The sequence below is a fragment of the Mobula hypostoma genome, chromosome 21 (assembly GCF_963921235.1).
Source record: "Mobula hypostoma chromosome 21, sMobHyp1.1, whole genome shotgun sequence".
Lineage (NCBI taxonomy): Eukaryota > Metazoa > Chordata > Chondrichthyes > Myliobatiformes > Myliobatidae > Mobula > Mobula hypostoma.
Window position 1 is genome coordinate 171,028 of NC_086117.1, and position 22,649 is coordinate 193,676.

The 22,649-nt window shown below is 40.6% G+C and overlaps 1 protein-coding gene across 3 annotated transcripts in view; it reads right to left on the reverse strand.

The window, feature by feature from the left end:
- Positions 1-22,649, reverse strand: part of nelfb (negative elongation factor complex member B) — a 124,689-nt gene that overhangs the window by 73,594 nt on the left and 28,446 nt on the right. For 2 of the 3 annotated variants that reach the window (XM_063073241.1, XM_063073240.1), the window contains exons 6-7: positions 11,958-12,070; positions 11,291-11,393 (exon numbers count right to left, since the gene is read on the reverse strand). The exons of the other annotated variant lie outside the window; for it this stretch is intronic. In XM_063073241.1, coding sequence (XP_062929311.1) covers positions 11,291-11,393; positions 11,958-12,070 — 216 coding nt within the window. The remainder of the gene's footprint in view (positions 1-11,290; positions 11,394-11,957; positions 12,071-22,649) is intronic. 3 annotated transcript variants of the gene reach the window in all.

Genomic DNA, 22,649 nt, shown 5'->3' on the forward strand with positions numbered 1-22,649 from the left:
GAGGGCATAGTTTTATGGTGCTTGGAAATAGTTATTGAGGGGATGTCGGGTGTCCCCTCAATAACTATTTCCAAGCACCATAAAACTATGCCCTCTCGTGTTAGCCATTTCAGCCTGGGAAAAAGCCTCTGGCTTTCCACACGATCAATGCCCCTCATCATCTTATACACCTCTATCAAGTCACCTCTCATTCTTCATCGCTCCAAGGGTAAAAGGCCAAGTACACTAAATCTATTCTCATAAGGTACGCCCTCCAATCCAGGCAACATCTTTGTAAATCTCCTCTGCACTCTCCCGATAGTATTTACATCCTTCCTGTTGTGAGGTGACCAGAACTGAACACAGTACTCCAAGTGGGGTCTGACCAAGGTCTTTTATAGCTGTAACATTACCTCACGGCTCTTGAACTCAGTCCCATGGTTGATGAATGCCAACACACCACAGGCCTTCTTAACAACACTGTCAACCTGCGCAGCAGCTTTGAGTGTCCTATCGATACGGACCCCAAGATCTCTCATATCCTCCACACTGCCAAGAGTCTTACCATTTATATTATATTCTGTCTTCAAACTGGACCTACCAAAATGAACCACGTCACACTTATATGGGTTGAAGTTCATCTGCCACTTCTCAGCCCAATTCTGCATCCTATCGATGTCCCACTGTAACCTCTGACAACCCTCCAGACTATCTACAACACCCCCAACTTTTGTGTCATCAGCAGACATACTAGCATACCCTTCTACTTCTTCATCCAGGTCACTTATAAAAATCACAAAGTGGAGGGGTCCCAGAACAGATCCCTACGGAACACTACTGGTCACCAACCTTCATGCGGAATATGACCCATCTACAACCACCTTTGCCTTCTGTGGGCAAGCCAATTTTGGATCCACAAAGCAAGGTCTCCTTGGATCCCATGCCTCCTTACTTTCTGAAGGAGCCTGGCATGGAGAATCTTATCAAATGCCGTAATGAAATCCATATACACTACATCCACTGCTCTACCTTCATCAACGTGTTTTGTTACACCCTCAAAAAATTCAGTTCAGGCTCATTAGGCACGATCTGCCCTTGACAAAGCCATGCTGACTATCCTTAATCAGATTATATCTCCCAAATGCTCATAAATCCTGCCTCTCAGGATCTTCTCCACCACTGAAGTCAGACTCACTGGTCTGTAATTTCTTGGATTATCTCTGCTCGCTTTCTTGAACAAGGGAACAATATTTGCAACCCTCCATTCCTCCAGTACTTCTTCAGTCCCTATTGATGATGCAAAGATCATCGCAAGAGGCTCAGCAATCTCCACCCTCGCTTCCCACAGTAGTCTGTGGTATATCTCATCCGGTCCCGGTGACTTATCTAACTTAATGCTTTTCAAAAGCTCTAGCACATCCTCTTTCTTAATGTCTGCATGCTCAAGCATATCAGTCCACTGTAAGTCATTCCCACAATTGCCAAGGTCTTTTTCCCTGATGAATACTGAAGCAAAGTATTCATTAAGTACCTCTGGTACCTCCTCCAATTCCATGCACACAGTTCCACTGTCACACATGATTATTCCCATAGCTCATCCTCTTGCTCTTCACATACTTGTAAAATGCCTTGGGGTTTTCCTTAATCCTGCTCACCAAGGCCTTCTCATGACTCCTTCTGGCTCTCTCCATTTTTCAGCTCCTTCCGAGCAACCTTGTAATTTTCTGGAGTTCTGACAGTACCTAGCTTCTTGAACCTTTCATAAGCTTTTCTTTTCTTCTTAACTAGATTTTCTACATACTTTGTACACCATGGTTTTTTAACCCGACCATCCTTTCCCTACCTCAATGGAACATATCTATGCAGAACTCCATGCAAATGCTCCCTGAACATTTGCCACATTTCTGCCATGCATTTCCCTGGCAACATTCATGGTCCCAAGTTCCTGCATAATAGCATCATATTTCCCCCTACCCCAATTAAATGTTTTCTCAAATTGTCTGTTCCTATCCCTCTCCAGTGCTATGGTGAAGGAGATACAGTTGTGGTCACTACCTCCAAAATGTCTTCCCACCGATAGATCTGATACCTGACCAGGTTCACTTCCCAATACCAGATCAAGTACAGCCTCTCCTCTAATTGGCTTATCTACATATTGAGTCAGGAAACCTTCCTGAACACACCTAACAAACTCCACCCCATCTAAACCCCTTGTGCTAAGGAGCATAGATGGGGTTGGAGTTTGTTAGGTGTGTTCAAGAACTGAATAAGTATTTTGCATCAGTCTTTACTGTGAAAGACACTAGCAGGATGGTGGAAGTTCCAAGTGTTAGGGAGCATGAAGTGTGTGAAGTTACCATAACTGAAGAGAAGTTCTTGGGAAACTGATAAGTCAATGATTTGTGTGATGGAATTGATGGATTTGATTCTCCAGGAGGCGCACATGGAGTGAGGTTAATTTTGGCTTCGCTCCATTACTGTTACTTTCATATGATCACCCTTATTTAATTTATTTTTACCTACACTAAAAGATTTATACTATTGAATTATCCCTGAGCTTTGACTGTGAAATTTGAAGAAATGAGCAAAGAAATAAGTACAAGATCTAAAGGGCAAGATCCTAAAAATGGGAACAATTCCGACGGTAACGGGAAGAAAAAAGGTGAACCTAAGCAAACTGAATTAACTTATGATACACTGTTGAATCTTTTAAGTGTAAAATTTGACGAACAACGTCAAAGTTTTAAAGAAGACAAAGTCAATTAAGGATTCTTTGGAATCGCTTGGTTACAAAGTTAAACAGCAACAAACCAAAATTGCAGAATTGAACGACGAAGCTCAGAAGAGAGATCTGAAAATTGAGAGTTTGAAACAAAAATTGTCTTCGACATCTAAACAGCTGGAGAGTTTTAAATCCAAGATTATTGATATTGAAAATCAATCCAGAAGACAGAACTTACGTATAACTGGTCTCCCCAAGGATGTCGAGGAAGAGGACCCTTTAAAATTCTTTTCTCAACATTTAAAGGATGCGTTTAGCTCTGAATTTCCGGACGATCCTCCATTGCTCGTTCGCGCTCACCGTATATTTCGTCGAAAACCAGACCCAGGGTCTAAACTGAGACAAGTGGTTATCCGTTTCCATTATGTTCACGTTAAAGAGCATCTCATCCAAATTGCCTGTCGGTAAGGTATGATTAAATTTCAAGATTATCATTTCCGTCTCGTGGAGGATTTCAGTCCAGAAGTGATGAAGGAGTGGCTGGCTTTCAAATCTCTGATGTCAGAATGTTACCAAAAAGGTCTCAGAGCAGCTTTATTGTACCCTGCGCGTTTAAGAGTTTCTCCTCCAGAAGGATCACGCCGTATCTTTTATTCCACAAGTGCTGTTCAAAGTTTTCTGGATGAGCACTATCCAACTGCTATGGATACTTCGTTCTAATTAATGTATGGTTCTCGCAGTATTGGCTCTGTTTTTTAGATTAGATTCAACTTTATTGTCATTGTGCCGAGTACAAATACAAAGCCAATGAAATGCATTTAGCATCTGACCAGAAATGCGAAGAATAGTGTTATTTACAAAATAACCACGAATAAATAAGTGCTATAGCACACAAATATAAAAGTACTAAGACAGTACAATACAGATGCCATACTACCTAGCGCTGTGATGAGGTTCAGCAGTGTCACAGCCTCAGGGAAGAAGTTCTTCCTGTGCCTGCTGGTGCGGGAGCAGAGGCTCCTGTAGCGCCTACCGAATGGGAGGAGAGTAAAAAGTCCATGGTTAGGGTGAGATGCGTCCCTGATAATGCTTTTCACCCTGACCAGGCAGCATTTATGGTAGATGTTCTCAATGGTGGGCAATTGGGTGCCGATAATCCGCTGGGCATTACGTGCTTCTTTTTAAAGCCTATAATTATTTTGGTTAGTAATGTAGGTATTTTTCATATTTCAATTAAAGTTTTTCTTTGTTGATGAATTCATTTTTTTTATTTTGCTAATTTCTAACTATTTGATTTTTGACATTGTTATTAATGATTTGATGGTGAATTTCTATTATACTAGAGGAATATCTTGTGATTTTTTTTGCTTCGTATAATTAAGATGGCGGTTTATTTCCCTTTCATCATAATACCTTTTGTTTTTTTTTATTGAGTCATTTTTTTGTGTTCCTCTCCTCATAATTCCTTTCTTTCTTTTGAAGTGCCATTTTTAATTGTTTATGTTTGCAATTGACTAATAATATGTATTGGCGCTTAGTTTTTTCTCTCACTTTAGAAACCACAATATGAAGAATGTTAGAGTTCAGTGTTTAATTTTCTTTTGGATTTCAGGTGGTTCTCTTTTCAACATATATCTTTGGAGTCGCCTTCTGGAGAATTGAGGGTAGATTTAGTCTTAGTTTATTCTCTGGCCTTTTTCTGGCTTAGTCTCGGGTGTTTGTGGGTGGAGGGTGGGGGGATTTTTACTATTAGGTTTTTCAATTGGGCTGACTTAGAACTACAAAAATACCTGCAATGTCGTGACTTCCGGTTCCCTTCTGAATTTTTGTTCCTCTTCCGATTTCATGAGTGTACATTATGGTTAACTCTTTATATACCAAAGGGTTGATTCTAGGAAAATATGGCTGATTATGAATTTTGTTTCTTGGAATACAAACGGTTTAAACCATCTGATTAAAAAGAAAAAGATTTTTAAATTATTCCAAAGACTGAATGCTCATATTATTTTTGCACAAGACACTCATGTGAAGAAAGAGGATAACCAGTGTTTCTTTACGTTTTGGAAGGATAAAGAGTATCATTCGAACTCTCAGGCCAAAGTGCAAGGAGTTTCAATTTTTATAGATTCCTCAATTACATTTGTTCATCATGACATCGTTTCAGATCCGAATGGCAGATTTTTGTTAATTACTGGATTACTTTTTAATAAAAAAGTTGTTATGGTTAATGTCTATGCTCCAAACGTGGACTATCCTGAATTTTTTAAGCATTTATTTACTTCTTTTCCTAATTTAAACGAGAATAGGTTGATAATGGGTGGTGATTTTAATTGTTGTTTAAATCCCTTGATGGATAGATCTATATCTAGTCAGGCTTTACTGAATAAGTCAGCTACTCTTATCAACTCTTTTATGATTGTTTCTGCAATTTCAGAAATTTGGAGATTTCTACACCCTAAGGATAAAGAGTTCTCATTCTTCTCACATGTTTATCATTCCTATTCTAGAATTGAATACTTTTTTATTGACTGTCGTTTAATTCCATCTGTGATTGACTATAACTATGACATTATTGCCATTTCTGATCATGCTCCAATGAAACTTTCTATCAAGTTAATAGCTACATCTCCTAGTATAAGACAATGGCGGTTTAATTCCAATCTGCTTCAAGACTCGGATTTTGTTAAATTTATGAAGGAACAGATTGATTTCTTCTTTTCAACTAATACTACGGAAGAAATTTCCAGCAGGACAGTATGGGACACTTTTTAAAGCATATGTCTGTGGACAGATTATTTCCTATTCTGTTGGTTTGAAAAAACGTATTAAGAATGAAACACTTCTGATGGTTGATAAGATTAAAGAAATTGATAAGAAATATTCCATTACTCCTAGTAAGAAGCTTTATAAACAGAGTCCAACTTCAAATGGAACATAGTTTATTACTAACATTCTCGATTGAAAATCAGCTAATGAAAACCAGAAGTGAGTTTTATATACATAGTGATAAATTGGGTAAATTATTAGCTAATCAATTGAAAACTGTTTTGGTTAAACGTCAAATTATCAAGATTCGTAAATATTATGATACCTTGACAGTTGATCATGATAAGATAAACAAGTCTTTTCGATAGACAGATAGATAGATATACTTTATTAATCCCGAGGGAAATTTGGTTTCGTTACGTTACAGCCGCACCAGCCAAGAACAGAGCGTAAATATAGCAATACAAAAAACCCCAGCAGTCATACAACAAAATGCAAAACTATGCCAGATGGAAAATAAGTCCCGGACCAGTCTATTGGCTCAGGGTGTCTGACCCTCCACAGGAGGAGCTGCACGTTCGATGGCCACAGGCAAGAACGACCTCCCGTGTTGTATCATGGTGGAATGTGGCCGAAGTACAACAGTAAAAAGTTCAATATCCAGTCTGCAAACACGTTCCTCGATCGTAATATACCCCGGATTGCACCATCCGTTGTTAGCCAGATCAGTAAGCAACCCACTCCTTCACGCCGCTTACCGCTCTCGGTGCACTTCTGGTCAGGTGGAACAGTATTACCCACTGAACTCCTCTTCTCCAAAAGTCTCTGTTGTCTCGACCCGGTCCTCTTTCCTCAGCTTTGTGATCCCCCTCTGTGTGTTTTCAAGAATTTTATACCTCTTTATACTACTCTGAATTCCCTCATGATTCCAATACCATGCATGACTTTTTAAGGAAATTGAACTTTCTGAAATTATCACCCGAAGAACATTTAACATTATAAACTCCTATTACAGATCAAGAAATAAAAGATGCTATTTCCTCAATGAACTCTGGCAAAGCACCTGGTCCAGATGGCTATACAGTAGAATTCTTTAAGTTTTTTTCTTCTATTCTTTCCCCTTGGTCGTGTAGAGTTTTTAAAGAAGCAATTAGATCAGGTAAACGACATCATTATATAGAGCTTCTATTTCTTTAATTTAAAAAAAAATAAAGATCCTACTGATTGTGCATCATATAGACCGATATCCCTGCTGAATGTAGATTCTAAGATTACAAAAAATTACAAAAAAGCACAAGGATTTGTTTAAGGCTAATTTTTTTTTACCTTTAATTGATCAGATTAACCATCTGTTTACTAAATGATCACCAATGTCTCTGTCATTGATAGGTCGCATCAATGCTATCAAGATGATTATTTTACCTAAATTCTTATATCTATTTCAAGCGGTGCCAATTTTTATTCCTTTGTTGTGTTGAAATTTAGAAAAAAATTAGAAGAATCCTTACTTGGAGGCCACTTATTCAAAACTTCCATATGATGTAATTTGACCTTTTCCAAACCTATTCTATTTCTTTTAAATATATGCAGAAAGGAGCAGAGTCAATGACACTAATGGTTCTTTTTGATGTTATACAACAGCCCATGTCTTTTCTTTTCCTTCGTTTAAGTTGGTTAGTATTGATCAGCTTTTTTTGGGGGGGGGGGGTATTTTTTTTCCATTTTCATGCTATTGCTGGTTTTTTTTGTATATTATATTCATATTTTGTACAATTTTGGGAGGTTTAATACCCCTGTGCCAACTGAGTTTATATTTATATATGTTAATTATTAACAATGTAATCCCAATAGCTTTGTATTAATACTATGTTATGTTTATCATTTTGATATTAATAAAAAGATTGAAAAAGAAAAAGGAATTGATGGCTTTGTTGAAAGGTTTGCAGACAATGAGATGATGGATAGAGAGACAGGTAGTTTTGAGGAAGTAGATAGGCTACAGGACTAAGACAGATTAGGAGAATGGGCAAAGAAATGCAGATGAAATACTGTGTTGGGAAGTATATGGTCATATCTTTGGTTAAAGAAATGAAAGGGTTGACGATTTTATAAATGGAGAGAAAATTCAAAAAACTGAGATGCCTGTATCTTTCTTTCCAACTCTACAAACCTGTGATGCCACTTTCAATAAATTATGGTCCTGTATTCCCATATCTCTTTAATCTACTGCACTTTTCAGGGCCTTATATTCACTGTGTAAGACCATAAGACATAGGAGTAGAATTAGGCCATTTCGCCCATAGAGTCTGCTCCGCCATTTCATCATGGCTGATCTATTTTTCCTCTCAGCCCCAATCTTCTGCCTCCCCGGACCCCCCCGTATCCCTTCATGCCCTGACCAATCAAAGATACATCAACCTCCGCCTTAAATATTGATAAACACTTGCTCTCAACAGCTGCCTGTGGCAAGGAATTCCACAGACTCACCATACTCTGGCTCAAGAAATTCTTCCTCAACTCTGTCCTAAAAGCACGCTCTTCTATTCTGAGGCTGTAACTTCTGGTTCTAGACTCTTCTACCATCAGAAACATCATCTCCACGTACACTCTATCAAGGCCTTTCACCATGTGATGTTTCAATGAGATCGCACCTCATTCTTCCGAATTCTAGTGAATACAGTCCCAGAGCCATCAATGCTCGTCATACGACAAGCCGTTCAATACTGGAATCTTTTTCGTGAACCTCCTTTGAACCCTCTCCAGTTTTAGCACCTTCTTTCTAAGATAAGAGGTGCAAAACTGCTCACAATACTCCATGAGAGGACTCAACAGTATTTAGTCTCAACATCACATCCTTGCTTATATATTTTAGTGCTTTAGAAATTAACGCTAACATTGCAATTGCCTTCCTCACCACAGAATTAACCTGCAAATTAACCTTTAGGGAATCCTGCACAAGGACTCCCAATCCCTTTGTGTCTCAGTTTTTTGCATTTCCCCTCCATTTAGAAAATAGTCTTTCATTTCTTCTACTAAAGTGCATAAACATACACTTCCCAACACTGTATTCCATCTACCACTTATTTGCCCAATCTCTGAATCTGTCTTACTCCTTCTGTAGCCTCTCTACTTACTTAAAACTAAGTGTCCCTCCACCAATCTTCATGCAGCCTGCAAACTTTGCAACAAAGCCATCAATTCCGCCATCCAAATCATTGACATACAGCGTAAAAAAAAGCAGTCACAATATAGACCCCACTGGTCACTGGCAGCCAATCAGAAAGGCTTCCTTTATTCCCACTCTTTGCTTCCTGCTAATCAGCCACTGCTTTACCTATGCTAGAATCTTTCCTGTAATACCATAGGCTCATAACTTAAGAAGCCTCATGTGTGGCACCTTGACAGAGACCTTCTGAAAGCCCAAGTACACAACATCCTGCTTGTTATTTGTAAGGCAAGATTTCCCCTTGAGGAAACTGCGCTGACTATGCTATTTTATCATGTGCCTCCAAATACTGCAACCACATCCTTAACAATTGACTCCAATTTCTTCCCAACCATTTGCCTTCAGAATACTTCTTCCTCTTTGTATCTATCCAGTTACTTCTGAATTGCTTCCAGAAATTCCAGCCATTACTGCTCTGCCATCAACCCTGCCAGTGTTCTTCTCTGGTCAATTCTGACCAACTCCTCTCTCATGCCTCTAATTCCCTTTACTTCACTGTAATACTGATACACCTGACTTCTCCTCAATTTTCAGGGTGAATTCAATCATATTTTGAACACTTCCCCAAAGGGTTCCTTTACCTCAAGCTCTATAATCAATACCGGTTCATTCCACAACACCCAATCCAGAATAGCTAATCCCCAAGTGGGCTCAATCACGAACTGCTCTAAAAAGCCATCTTGTAGGCATTCTGGTAATTCCGCCTCTTGGGATCCAGCACCAACCCTGATTTTCCCAATCTCCCTGCATATTAAAATCCTCAATGACTATCGTAACATTATCCTTTTGGCTTGCATTTTTCCATTTCCCGTTGTAATTTGTAGACCACATCCTTACTACTGCTTGGGGGTCTGTATACAATTCCCATCAGGGTCTTTGTACCCTTGCAGTTCCTTACCTCTATCTAAAATGATTCAATACCCTTGGACCCTATAATTTGATTTCATTTTTTTTTACCAGCGGAACAATGCCACCCCATCTTCCAACCTGTCCTTTCGACATAATGTGTATCATTGAACATAAACTCCCAGCTATAATCTTCTTTCAGCCATAATTCAGTAACGCCCACAACAGCATACATGCCAATCTGTAACTATGCTAAAAGTTCATCTACCTTATTCCATATACTGCACGTATTCAAATATAACACCTTCAGTCCTGTATTCACCCATTTCGATTTTGACCACCTTCTCTACTGCAACTCATCCTGTTAACTGCAATTTTGCCCTATCATCAGGCTCTCCTTGCTAGGGGTCCCTTAATCCCTTGAGGGCGGGAGGAAAAGATGGCGGCATGACGCAGCTCGCAGCAGCCACTCCGGTGGTGATGTCTGTTATTTGTCAAGTAGGGTGCTGTGCACGATCCTGATTTGATGGAGACGGATGTGAGAGCACGGAGGAACATCTGGAGAAACTTCTGAAATGCCTGCTTCGCTGCTGCTGCTACTGTGTGGTCCGGAATCTCCGGGGGAGAAGGCCCCGAGTCCTTGGCTTTGCTTGTTGCTCGGCGGCCGGGGTGGAGTCGAAGCGCTCGGCAGAGGATGGTGCTCGGAGAGGCTGTATCAAAGGGGCTGGTCAGAGGCTCAAAGTTTTCGGACGGGCTCAGAGTCGGCTGCAGTGGGGTGCTTCCAATGCATCGGCAAGTTGTCGGCGCTTGGAGGTTCATGGCAGGAAGAGTTTCTCCCTTCTGCCACCTGCGTTAGATGATGAGTCGATCGGGACTTTGAGACATTTTTTACCGTGCCCATGGTCTGCTCTTTATCAAATTACGGTATTGCTTTGCATTGTTGTAACTATATGTTATAATTATGTGGTTTTGTCAGTTTTACTCTTGGTTTGTCCTGTTTTTTTTTGTGATATCATTCTGGAGGAACGTTGTATCATTTCTTAATGCATGCATTTCTAAATGACAATATACGAGGACTGAGTGTCCTCATAATCTAATCTAAAAAAATCGCAGGACTCTGCAGAGAGTTGTGCAAACAGCCCAGCGCATCTGCGGTTGTGAACTTCCCATGATTCAGGACATTTACAGGAACAGGTGTGTAAAAAAGGCCCGTAGGATCATTGGGGACCCAAGCCATCCCAACTACAATCTATTCCAGTTGCTACCATCTGGGAAGCAGTATCGCAGCACAAAAGCCAGGACGAACAGGCTCTGGGACAGCTTCTTCCATCAGGCCATCAGACTGATGAACTCACGCTGACTCGAGTGTACTCTATATTACATTGACTGTTCTATTTATTATAAATTACTATGATTGCACATTGCATATTTAGATGGAGATGCAACGCAAAGATTTTCACTCCTCATGTATGTGAAGGATGTAAGAAATAAAGTCAATTCAATTCATTCAATACACACTGCCTCTGTTTGAAAACCAACTTCCTCATCCTCAGCACTATCACTCCAGTTCCCATTCTCCTGCCAAATTAGTTTAAACCGTCCCGAACAACTAGAGCCAACTCTTTTGTGTGTGTTGTTATGCAGGAAACTGGGTAGAAATATGCTTTAAAAGTTATAAGTTTCAACTTCAAGTGATGAATTACTAAGACATGGCAAAAGTCTTCAGAAAAATAAAGCAAAAAACTACTCACTCTGGGTAACGCATCCTGGCTGACCAACTCCTGTAGGTTTTTCACCGTACTCAGAGCTAAGGTATTTATTGCAAATGGGTCACAAAGGATCATTGAGAGGTCACTAAAAAAGATATAGTATTAACCAATAATTCCAAATAAAACTGAATGCATGCACGTCATAGACAAAGGACCAAGAAGCAAAACTAATTAAAGGAACAAAACTACTTGGTAGGAAATGGTGAATAGCTATAAGGTCCATCAAATAAGACTATCCAGCAGACTAAAGAATGGAGAAAGAGACAAGTGTCCAAACAAACTGAAGGGTAGGTGACTAAAATTCGATTACCCTCATGCTAACCGGAATTGCTTGAACCAAAGGATTGAGAGAAATCTTTTCAGCCTGCATGCAACTAACCCAGCAGAAGGTTTGGGAGGGAACATAACAATTTTGTTTGTAATGCTTCAACTGACTTGGTGGAAGGTGCATCATTAGGAGCTTTTTTTGTGACAGGGATCATATTTCAATTAGATATGGTATAATTACAGAAAAGAACAATTATGATAAAAGGACTAAAGGCTCTCAATTATGAGAAGACCAATTTTTCAAGGTTGATATACGTTAGGCCTCCCACATCATAAGTTTCTGTGATTCTATAGAAAGAACGACAGTTCAAAGAAAACTTACCCTAATACCTGTTCTTGTCCTTTCTTAACTCCATCTAAAAATCCTTGCAATTCTCGAGCTCTCTTTGCATCAACAAATCTCTCTCTAATACAAGCATCCAGGCACCAGGTAAACTGCATGGAAATAAATCATTTTGTTTTGAATTTTGGGCTTTGAGATTCTTAGATTACAAGTTGCAGAAAATATTTTAAAATATAAAATAACAGACGTAGTATGAAAATTTATTAATCCTTTGATAAAACAGCTAACTTATTACTGCAAAACACAGAAACATAGAAAACCTACAGCACAGTACAGGCCCTTTGGCACACAAAGTTGTGCCAAACATGCCCCTACCTTAGAAATTACTAGGCTTACCCACTGCCCTCTATTTTTCTAAGCTCCATGTACCTATCGAAAAGTCTCTTAAAAGACTCTATCATACCCGCCTCCACCACCGTTGCCGGCAGCCCATTCCACGCACTCACCACTCTCTGCATAAAAAAACTTACCCCTGATATCTCCTCTGTACCTACTCCCAGCACCTTAAACCTGTGTCCTCTTGTGGCAACCATTTCAGCCCTGGGAAAAAGCCTCTGACTATCCACACGATCAATGCCTCTCATCATCTTAGTTACCTCTATCAGGTCACCTCTCATCCTCCGTCGCTCCAAGAAGAAAAGGCCGAGTTCACTCAATCTGTTTTCATAGGCATGCTCCCCAATCCAGGAAACATCCTTGTAAATCTCCTCAGCACCCTTTCTATGGCTTCCACATCCTTCCTGTAGTGAGTCGACCAGAACTGAGCACAGTACTCCAAGTGGGGTCTGACCAGGGTCCTATATAGCTGCAACATTACCTCTTGGCTCTTAAACTCAATCCCACGAGTGATGAAGGCCAATGCACCGTATGCCTTCTTAACCACAGAGTCAACCTGCGCAGCTGATCTGAGCGTCCTATGGACTCGGACCTCAAGATCCCTCTGATCCCCCACATGCCAAGAGTCTTACCTTTAATTCCATATTCTACCACCATAGTTGACCTACCAAATTTAATCACCTCACACTTATCTGGGTTGAACTCCATCTGCCACTTCTCAGCCCAGTTTTGCATCCTATCAATGCCCCACTGTAACCTCTGACAGCCCTCCACACTATCCACAACACCTCCAACCTTTGTGTCATCAGCAAACTTACTAACCCATCCCTCCACTTCTTCATCCAGATCATTTATAAAACTCATGAAGAGAAGGGGTCCCTGAAGCACACCACTGGTCACTGACCTCCATGCAGAATATGACCCATCTACAACCACTCTTTGCCTTCTGTGGGCAAGCCAGTTCTGGATCCACAAAGCAATGTCCCCTTGGATCCCATGCCTCCTTAGTTTCTCAATAAGCCTCATCGCAATAATAAAATTTTCAAACTTTCTTTTATTTTCTCAGTTTTCTTTGGCACAATTTCTGATAGGCAAAAATGAAGGAGATATCCTGTATTCAAATAAATACAAAGCCAGTTTGCAGAATATATCCCAAATCTAGTGTACAGATGGATTTCTAAAACAATTATGAGGACTATTGGTATCTTAGATTTGGAAACCTTACATGGAGATGGTGACACCGCACATGAGCATGAAGAATTATTCTCAGTTTGTCAGTTTTCTTTCTGCTTTGCTGTATCAGCTCTGATCTGTCTTCAGTTTTAACATCATGAAGTCATAATTCAGGATCATAAATACATTCCTATAATATTTGTTTAGTTGTTAACTTGCAAGCTGCCCCAAGCAGACCCCGGGATTATGCTGGTTAACACAAACAACACATTATATTGTATGTTTCCATGTATGTGTGATAAATCAATAAAGCTGAGTCTGATTTTGTAACTAGACATGAATTAATATACATTGTTGAGTTAAACAGTGAATAAGCAGGTCCTTCATTCCAACTGTCCATGCCTACCTGAGTGGTCCTATTTGTCTGTGCTTGGTTCATATCCTCCTGAATTATTCCTATCCATGTACCTGTCCTAATGTTTTTTAGATCTTGTAATTATACCTATCTCTGCCACTTCCTCTGGTGGCTCATTCTATATACTCATGCTCCTCTGGTCCCTTTTAATTCTTTCTCCTCTCTTCTTAAATCCGTGTCTCCTTGTTTAACTCCCATACCCTGGACCATCAGCCTTTTCAATCTCTGCTTATAACTCAATTCATCCAGACTCAGCAACTTCCTTGTGAACCTTTCTTGCCCTCACTAACTTACTCAGACCCTTCTTATAGTACAGAGATCTGAATTGCACAAACTCTTTCAGGAACAGTCCCACCAATGCCTTACACATCTGTAGCATTATTTCCCCACTCAGGGCCCTGACTGATAAGCAAGAATGCCATATAATAAAAATAATAATAATAATTACACAGACTTATCATGTGGCAAACACGATTCATCAAAAGTTTGCTTTAAAATAAATGAAATCACAACTTACTATAAATACAAGCCTGATCCAGTTTTAGAATCAGAATGCCACAAATTATATTATGACTGATCAGTTATTATAGATAAAACAATCCATAATAACCATCTGGATATCATAATACAGGATAAACAAAAAAGAACAACTTATTGAATAGTTACAGCCATTCCAAATACACGATAACATTCAGAAATCTGTGTGAAAAAGAACATCTGAAATATGCTGAATTAAAAGAGGAAATTGAAAGACTTTGGAACATGAACAGGATATACATTGTCCTGATAGTAATATCTACAACTGGTGTCATCCCAAAGGCACTACACAACAGCATTAAGCAATTAGGACTATACAGTAATATCTACGTAAATCTTCAGTAAGTCACACTACTAAACATCACTAAAATAGTCTGAAAGTTTCTGGCAACTGACAAATGAGTGTGCTTGGTTATGCCCATTCCTCAGGTTTTACCAGGTTGAGCTGAGAAAAAAAATATTAGATTAACTCTACCAAGAACAGGAGGAGGAAGAGGAATAACAGACAGATAACAGTCAGATAAAACATCTAAGGAGATATCTTCATCAACGAAAACAAGGTTCAGCCTCCAAGTGAGCATATACAATGCATTTATTCTATTGAGCTAAAGCGCGGAACAGGCCCTTCTGGCCATTTGACCTGCATCCTCCTGATTTAACCCCAGCCTAATCACGGGACAATTTACAAAGACCAATTAACCTCCCAGCCAGTAAGATTTTGGACTGTGGGAGAAACCAGAGCACCCGGAGGAAATCAACATGGTCACGTGGACAATGTACAAATGCTTTACAGACAGTGGCAGGTACTGAACCCAGGTCACAGGTACTGTAATGCATTTGTTCACCACTGTTACCCTGCTGCCCCACTCTGAATTCTGATAAGAAGTATACACCACTAAACTTAAATGAAAGCACAACCCAGAAAAAAGAAGAAATTATCACTACAGAGGAAAAAGTTAACCAATGGAACACCATGACCCTTCATGTTCCAAAGTCTTTCCATGGAAGACATCCCCATGATCTGAACAACCTAGATGTCGACAAGGAAGCATCAGATACCTCGCTCAGACTTCTTCCCAGAAACAGAGGGGTTCCTTGTGGCAATGCAGTTAGTTAACACACAAAAAATAACAATAATACATAATAAAAGACCAAAACATTCAAGATAATAAATGCAGAAAGTGCCAGGAGAAACCAAAAACAAAAGAACAAATTACATGATTTGCAGCAATTAAACTCAATCTGATTACTTACACAGGCACAATCAAGCAGCAAACATCACTCACCAAAATCTTGCTTTAAAATACAAAATCATAAGAAACACCATACTTTACTATAAATACAAGCCTGATCCAGTTTTAGAGTCCTACAAATTATATTATGACTGATCCATTATTACTGATAAAGCAATCAGATATAATATTACAGGATTAACAAGCAAGAACAACTTGCTGAATAGTTAATAACCATTCCAAACACACATAATATACAGAAATATGTTGAATCAAAAGAGGAAGTTGAAAGACTATGGAATATGAACAGGGTATACATTCTCCCAATAGTAATATCCACAACTATATCATCCCAAGGTCACAACGCAGTAACATTACATGATTAGGCCTACACAGCACAATACTAACAATATTAAACACCACTAGAGTAGTCTGAAAGTTCCTAGCAATTTGAGAAATGAATGTGCTTGGCTATGCCTGTGCCTAAGGTTTTACCAGTTTGACCTGAGAAAAAAATAAAAGTATAATAACAACTTTATTTATATAGCACTTTTCACACATTGAGATGCAGGCTCACAGTGCTTTCACAGATTGTAAAAATAAATCAATATAGTCATAAAAATGAGAAAAAATTAAAATTCATAATAGAAACCAACATTACCTAAAATAAGATGTAATCAAATATCCAAATCAAAAACGCAAACATGAAGAAATCTGAGGACGCTGGAAATTCAAGCCACATGCACAAAATGCTGGTGGAACGCAGCAGGCCAGGCAGCATCTATTGGAAGAGGTTCAGTCGACGTTTCAGGCCAAGACCCTTCGTCAGGACTAACTGAAAGAAGAGATAGTAAGAGATTTGAAAGTGGGAGGGGGAGGGGGAGATTCCGAAATGGTAGAAGACAGGAGGGGGAGGGATGGATTTCCCTTTTTTTCTCTCTCTCTGTCTCTCTTTTTTCTCCCTCTGTCCCTCCCACTATACTCCTTGCCTGCTCTCCATCTTCCTCTGGGCTCCCCTCCCCCTTTCTTTCTCCCAAGGCTTCCCGTCCCATGATCCTCTCGCTTCTCCAGACTTGTATCCCTTTTGCCAATCAACTTTCTAGCTCTTGGCTCCACCCCTCTCCCTCCTGTCTTCTCCTATCATTTCAGATCTCCCCCTCCCCCTCTCAAATCTCTTACTAGCTCTTCCTTCAGTTAGTCATGACGAAGGCTCTCGGCCCAAAACGTCGACTGTACCTCTTCCAATAGGTGCTGCCTGGCCTGCTGCGTTCCACCAGCATTTTGTGTGTGTTGTTCAAATTAAATAAATGTAATCAATATCAACAGGCATTACGTAATCCTATAAGTAGGCCAAATAAAAAAGTACGTTTTTAGAATTGTTTTGAAACATTCCAAGGTACTAACCTGGCGTATCTCAGTCAGCAGAGTATTCCAGATTTTTGGTGCATTACCAGTTCTTACCTGCTTGGCTATAGAAACGCTAAGCAAATGAGTACTCGTGGATCAAAGACTACAATTAGGAATGTAAGAGGATAGGCATTCCAAAATATACAGAGGAGCTAAATTATTCTGAGCCTTATATACAATTAAGTCTTCTCCATGACCTTGTATGCACTGCAGTAAGTAACGTTGTTTCAAGTCATTTAAAAGAACAAGTTACGATGGCATGCAACAGCGACTCCTTCGAGCTCATCTACAGGAATAGCTTAATTTCTACCTTTGATGCTTCTCTTTTTCCTTTTCAGAGTGGATGGTGTTCTGTTGAAGACCGTGACCTGCATGTTATACTCGGTTCTTTGCGGTGGCTAGACCCACCAGTGGGGTTCATGATTGACTGCTTTTCGAAATCCAAAGGATATGGCATAGAAGATGAGTGTGCCTTTGGGGTTCCAAGGTTTTGCAGCCCTGTGGACGGGTTGATTCTAAGCCACTACCGACTGAAGCGCTGCGGGAGAAAACGGAACTTTGGATTGGCTGTCGGAGGCTCTGGACTTGGTGAATGGCACTCTCTCTCATTGGTGGAGAAAAGGCTGTTGCTGATTCTTCGACTGAAGAACTTGTTAAAAAAAAAAGTGGCATGACAGACTTTTAACACCATAAATCTGTTGTGAAAGGGGACACCTCTTTCTTCCTTTATTAGGGAAACTTCCTGTGGTATGTTGAATTGTTTGGTGAACGATTCGTTTTTGTTGTATTCTGGATCACGGTCTTTACTGGGGGCTTTGCTTTTTCATGCTCGGTGGGTGGAGGGTGCTTTGGGGTTCTAATGTTTTAACTGTCACACATTCTTTGGGACACTTCTATTTTGGTGGATGTCTGCTTTCAGTATATATATTGCATAAATTTCTCTGATATTAAATAGAACTATTGAACTAATAAAAGAACTGACAGACTAGGGACCCCAGGACACCCTGGGAGCGAGTGCAGCAACTGGAAACTCAGGGAAAGTCTCCATCATCTTAGGAGAGGTGGTGGCAGGGAGGACTTCTGGTAAAACTGAAGGCAGGTCCCCATGGACCCCTTCACTTCCATCCTCCTGGTTAATGTACAAACTCTGGAAAGTAAAACTGAAGACCTTAAAGCAAAACTGCAGTACAAGAGGGATACCTGTTGTCTACTTGCTTCACAGAAACATTCATATTCAGAATTATTTATCACATGGACATTGAAACATACAAATGTATCATTTCACATAGCGTGCCCACAATGATCCACGCAGCATTAAGAGTACCTGGACAATGCAAATACCTTTGTCAGGATGCTGTCTATTGACTATAGCTCAGCATTTAACACCATCATTCCCATAGTCTTGATTGAAAAGTTACAGAACCTATGCCTCTGTACCTCCCTCTGCAACTAGATCCTTCACTTTCTCAATGGAAAACCACAATCTGTGAGGATTGGTAATCACATCTCCACCTCACTGACAATCAACACTGGCTCACCACAGGGTTGTGTGCTCTACTCACTCTACACCTATGACTGTGTGGCTAGACACAGCTCGAATGCCATCTATAAATTTGCTGTTGATACAACCACTGATGGCAAAATTTCAGATGGTAACAAAAGGGCTTAAGGAGCGAGTGGTATCACAGCAACAATCTTGCACTCAACATCAGTGAGGCCAAAGACCTGATTGTGGACTTCAGAAAGGGTAAGTCGAGGGAACACAAACCAATCCTCATAAGGGGATCAGAATTGGAGAGAGTGAGCAAGTTCCTGGGTGTCAATTTCACTAAGGACCTAACCTGGATGCAACATATTGATTGATGCAGCTATAAAGAAGGCAATACAGCAACTATATTTCATTAGTTTGAGGAGACTTGCTTTGTCAACTAAAGCACTCAAAAACTTGTACAAATGTACTGCGGTGAGCATTCCAACTGGCTGCATCACCATCTGGTATTGGGGGGGAGGGGGCAGCTACTGCACAAAATTGAAGGAAGTTGCAGAACTTGTAAAATCAATCAGCTCCATCATGGGTACTAGCCTCCACAGTATCCAAGACATCGTCAAGCAACAGTGCCTTAGGAACACACATAAGAGTTGCTGGTGAACGCAGCAGGCCAGGCAGCATCTCTAGGAAGAGGTATAGTCGACGTTTCGGGCCGAGACCCTTCATCAGGACTAACTAAAGGAAGAGCTAGTAAGAGATTTGAAAGTGGGAGGGGAAGGGGGAGATCCAAAATGATAGGAGAAGCAAGGAAGGAGGGGATGGAGCCAAAAGCTGGACAGTTGATTGGCAAAAGGGATATGAGAGGATCATGGGACAGGAGGCCTAGGGAGAAAGAAAAGGGGGAGGGGGGAGAAAGCCCAGAGGAAGGGCAAAGGGTATAGTCAGAGGGACAGAGGGAGAAAAAGGAGAGAGAGAAAAAGAATGTGTGTATATAAATAAATAACGGATGGGGTACGAGGGGGAGGTGGGACATTAGCGGAAGTTGGAGAAGTCAATGTTGATGCCATCAGGTTGGAGGCTACCCAGATGGAATATAAGGTGTTGTTCCTCCAACCTGAGTGTGGCTTCATCTTTACAGTAGAGGAGGCCGTGGATAGACATATCAGAATACACCTTATATCCTGACCTGATTCTCACTATACCTCTTGCCCATCCTCTGGGCTTCCACCCTCCCCCTTTCTTTCTCCCTAGGCCTCCTGTCCCATGATCCTCTCATATCCCTTTTGCCAATCAACTGTCCAGCTCTTGGCTCCATCCCTCCCCCTCCTGTCTTCTCCTATCATTTCTGATCTCCCCCTCCCCTCCCCCTCCCACTTTCAAATCTCTTACTAGCTCTTCTTTCAGTTAGTCATGACGAAGGGTCTCGGCCTGAAACGTCGACTGTACCTCTTCCTAGAGATGCTGCCTGGCCTGCTGCGTTCACCAGCAACTTTTACGTGTGTTGCTTGAAATTCCAGCATCTGCAGATTTCCTCGTGAGTGCCTTAGGAAGGCGGCGTCCATCATTAAGGATTCCCACCACCCAGGACATGCCCTCTTCTCACTGTTGCTGTCAGGAAGGAGGTACAGAAGCCTGAATGCACATACTCAGCAATTTAGCAACAGCTTCTGCTCCTCTGCCAACCGATTTCTAAATGGATGTTGAACCGATACACTACTACATCACTTTTTTATTTCTGTTTTGATCCATGACTTATTTTAATCTAACTATTTAATAGACATACAGTGCCAATAAAAAGTATTTACCCCCACCCCAGGAAGTTTTCATGCCTTATTGTTTCACAACATTGAATCACAGTGGATTTAAGTTGGTTTTTTGACACTGATCAACAGAAAAAGACTCTTTAATTCAAAGGGAAAACAGATCTCTACAAAATGATCTAAATTACAAATATAAAACAAAAAAATAATTGATTGCGTGTATTTACCCCTTTCAAGTCAGTATTTAGTAAATGCACCCTTGGCAGCAATTACCACCTTGAGTCTATGTGGATAGATCTCTATCAGCTTTGTACATCTGGACAGTGCAATTTTTCTCCATTCTTCTTTACAAAACTGCAAACTTGCTTGGGAATCATAAGTGAACAGCCCTTTTCAAGTCCAGCTACAAATTCACAATTGGATTGAGGACTGGACTTTGACTTGGCTACTCCAGGATATTAACTTCGTTATTTCTAAGCCATTCCTGTGTAGCTTTGGCTTTAAGCTTGGGGGTCATTGTCTTGCTGGAAAACAAATCTTCTCCCAAGTCGCAGTTCTCTTGCAGACTACATCAGGTTTTCCTCCAGGACTTCCCTGTAATTTGTTGCATTCATTTTACCCTCTACTTTTACAAGCCTTCCAGGACCTGTTGCAGTGAAGCATCCCAAAGCAGCATGATGCAGCCACCACCATGCTTCACGGTAGGGTCGGTGTTGAAACACTCTGGTTTCCTTGGCGGCCCCGTGAGACTGAGGCACACATGATCCCACCTTAAACCTTGGTTTGTCATTGGCTACCCTGTTATAAATTAATGCCACAAAAAAATACACTGCATATACAATTAAAGGAATTATAATTATGAATCTTAACTGAAGGGTTAGTAAAGAATAACAAAAAGGGCCCATTCTAATTAAACAGTCAAATGTGCACAAGTTGGAGGTCATCTTGAACTTCTCTGTCACTCACGTGCTGGGCCCTCGGCAACGTGAAAGCACACACAACCTTCCAAACGTCACTCGCAATTCATCTCAAACAAATGGGTCTCCCACCAGATCGGATACTACGACCGGTTCTCTCTAGCGTCTTCTCTCTCCATCTCCTCTCAAATAAGACCCCCAAGCCCAACCTTATTGTCTCTCAACAAGAAAACCTCCCGCGAATTGGATGGCACACACTCCAAATCATCCTTTATCTTCAACAATAACCCAAATAGGCTGAAAGCAGAACAGCAGCTCTTTTAGAGCTGCTAAATGAAACACCCATAGCATAACAGTAAAGATGTGAATCAGGGCATTAAAAATTAAATCCACTGTGATTCAATGTTGTAAAACAATAAAACATGAAAACTTCCCCGGGGGGGGGTGCGGGGTGAACACTTTTTATCAGCACTCTATATACTGTATACTTAAAGTATTTCCATTTTTTCTCTATATATTTATTTGTCATGAATTTCATTGTACTGCTGCTGTAAAGTTAACAAATTTCACGATATATGCAGGTGATACTAACACCAGCAGAACATCATTAACAACAAAAAACAAAAACAAAACAGAACAATCCACTTTCCCACCCTCCCACTAGAAAGGCTTCTAACCCCAGGACAGGCCAACTCCAACATCCAGTCCCTGGTCTGGACTCATTGGCATCATGCCTCTGATCCTCAGTCAAGCCGATCCGGAGACTTCTACCTTCAGGCTTTTACCTCTGTACTTGGCAACTTCGGTGTTTGACCTTTGGACTTCTACATCCAGACTCACCAAGCTCTGAACTTTGACCTACATCTTTACCTTTGAGACTTCGCTGACCTCTAGGTAATGACCTCAGGATTTACAGGTCAAGGGTTTGACCTTCCGGTCTATACTTGCAGAGACCTCTTATGTCAGTGATCTGGGGCAGGAGGTCACAGCCCTTGTGACTCACACCCATACAGACTTCCAATTCAGGAGTCATGGACCTGGGGATTGCTGATGTCCTCAGCATCTGCTGACCCGACCAGCAGGATCACTGACCTTTGACCACAGAGTATTCTAATCTAGCATAATAGACCTGATGATGAACCAGCAGGTTTACAAGTAGATTATGTAATATGAATGTAACGAAGGACAAGCCAATGATTGAGTACAACTTCTGAAAGAGCAAAGAGATAAGTTGTATCACAGTGGCAAAATTCATAAGGGCAAAGAATACAGAATTGCAGCATTTGGAATAAGATGGACGAACTCAAGGAACAATTAGAGATTGGTTGGAATGACGCCGTGGGCATTACTCAGTTGTGACTGAAAGGCCATAGCTGGGAGTTTAACATCAAAGGACATACTTTTT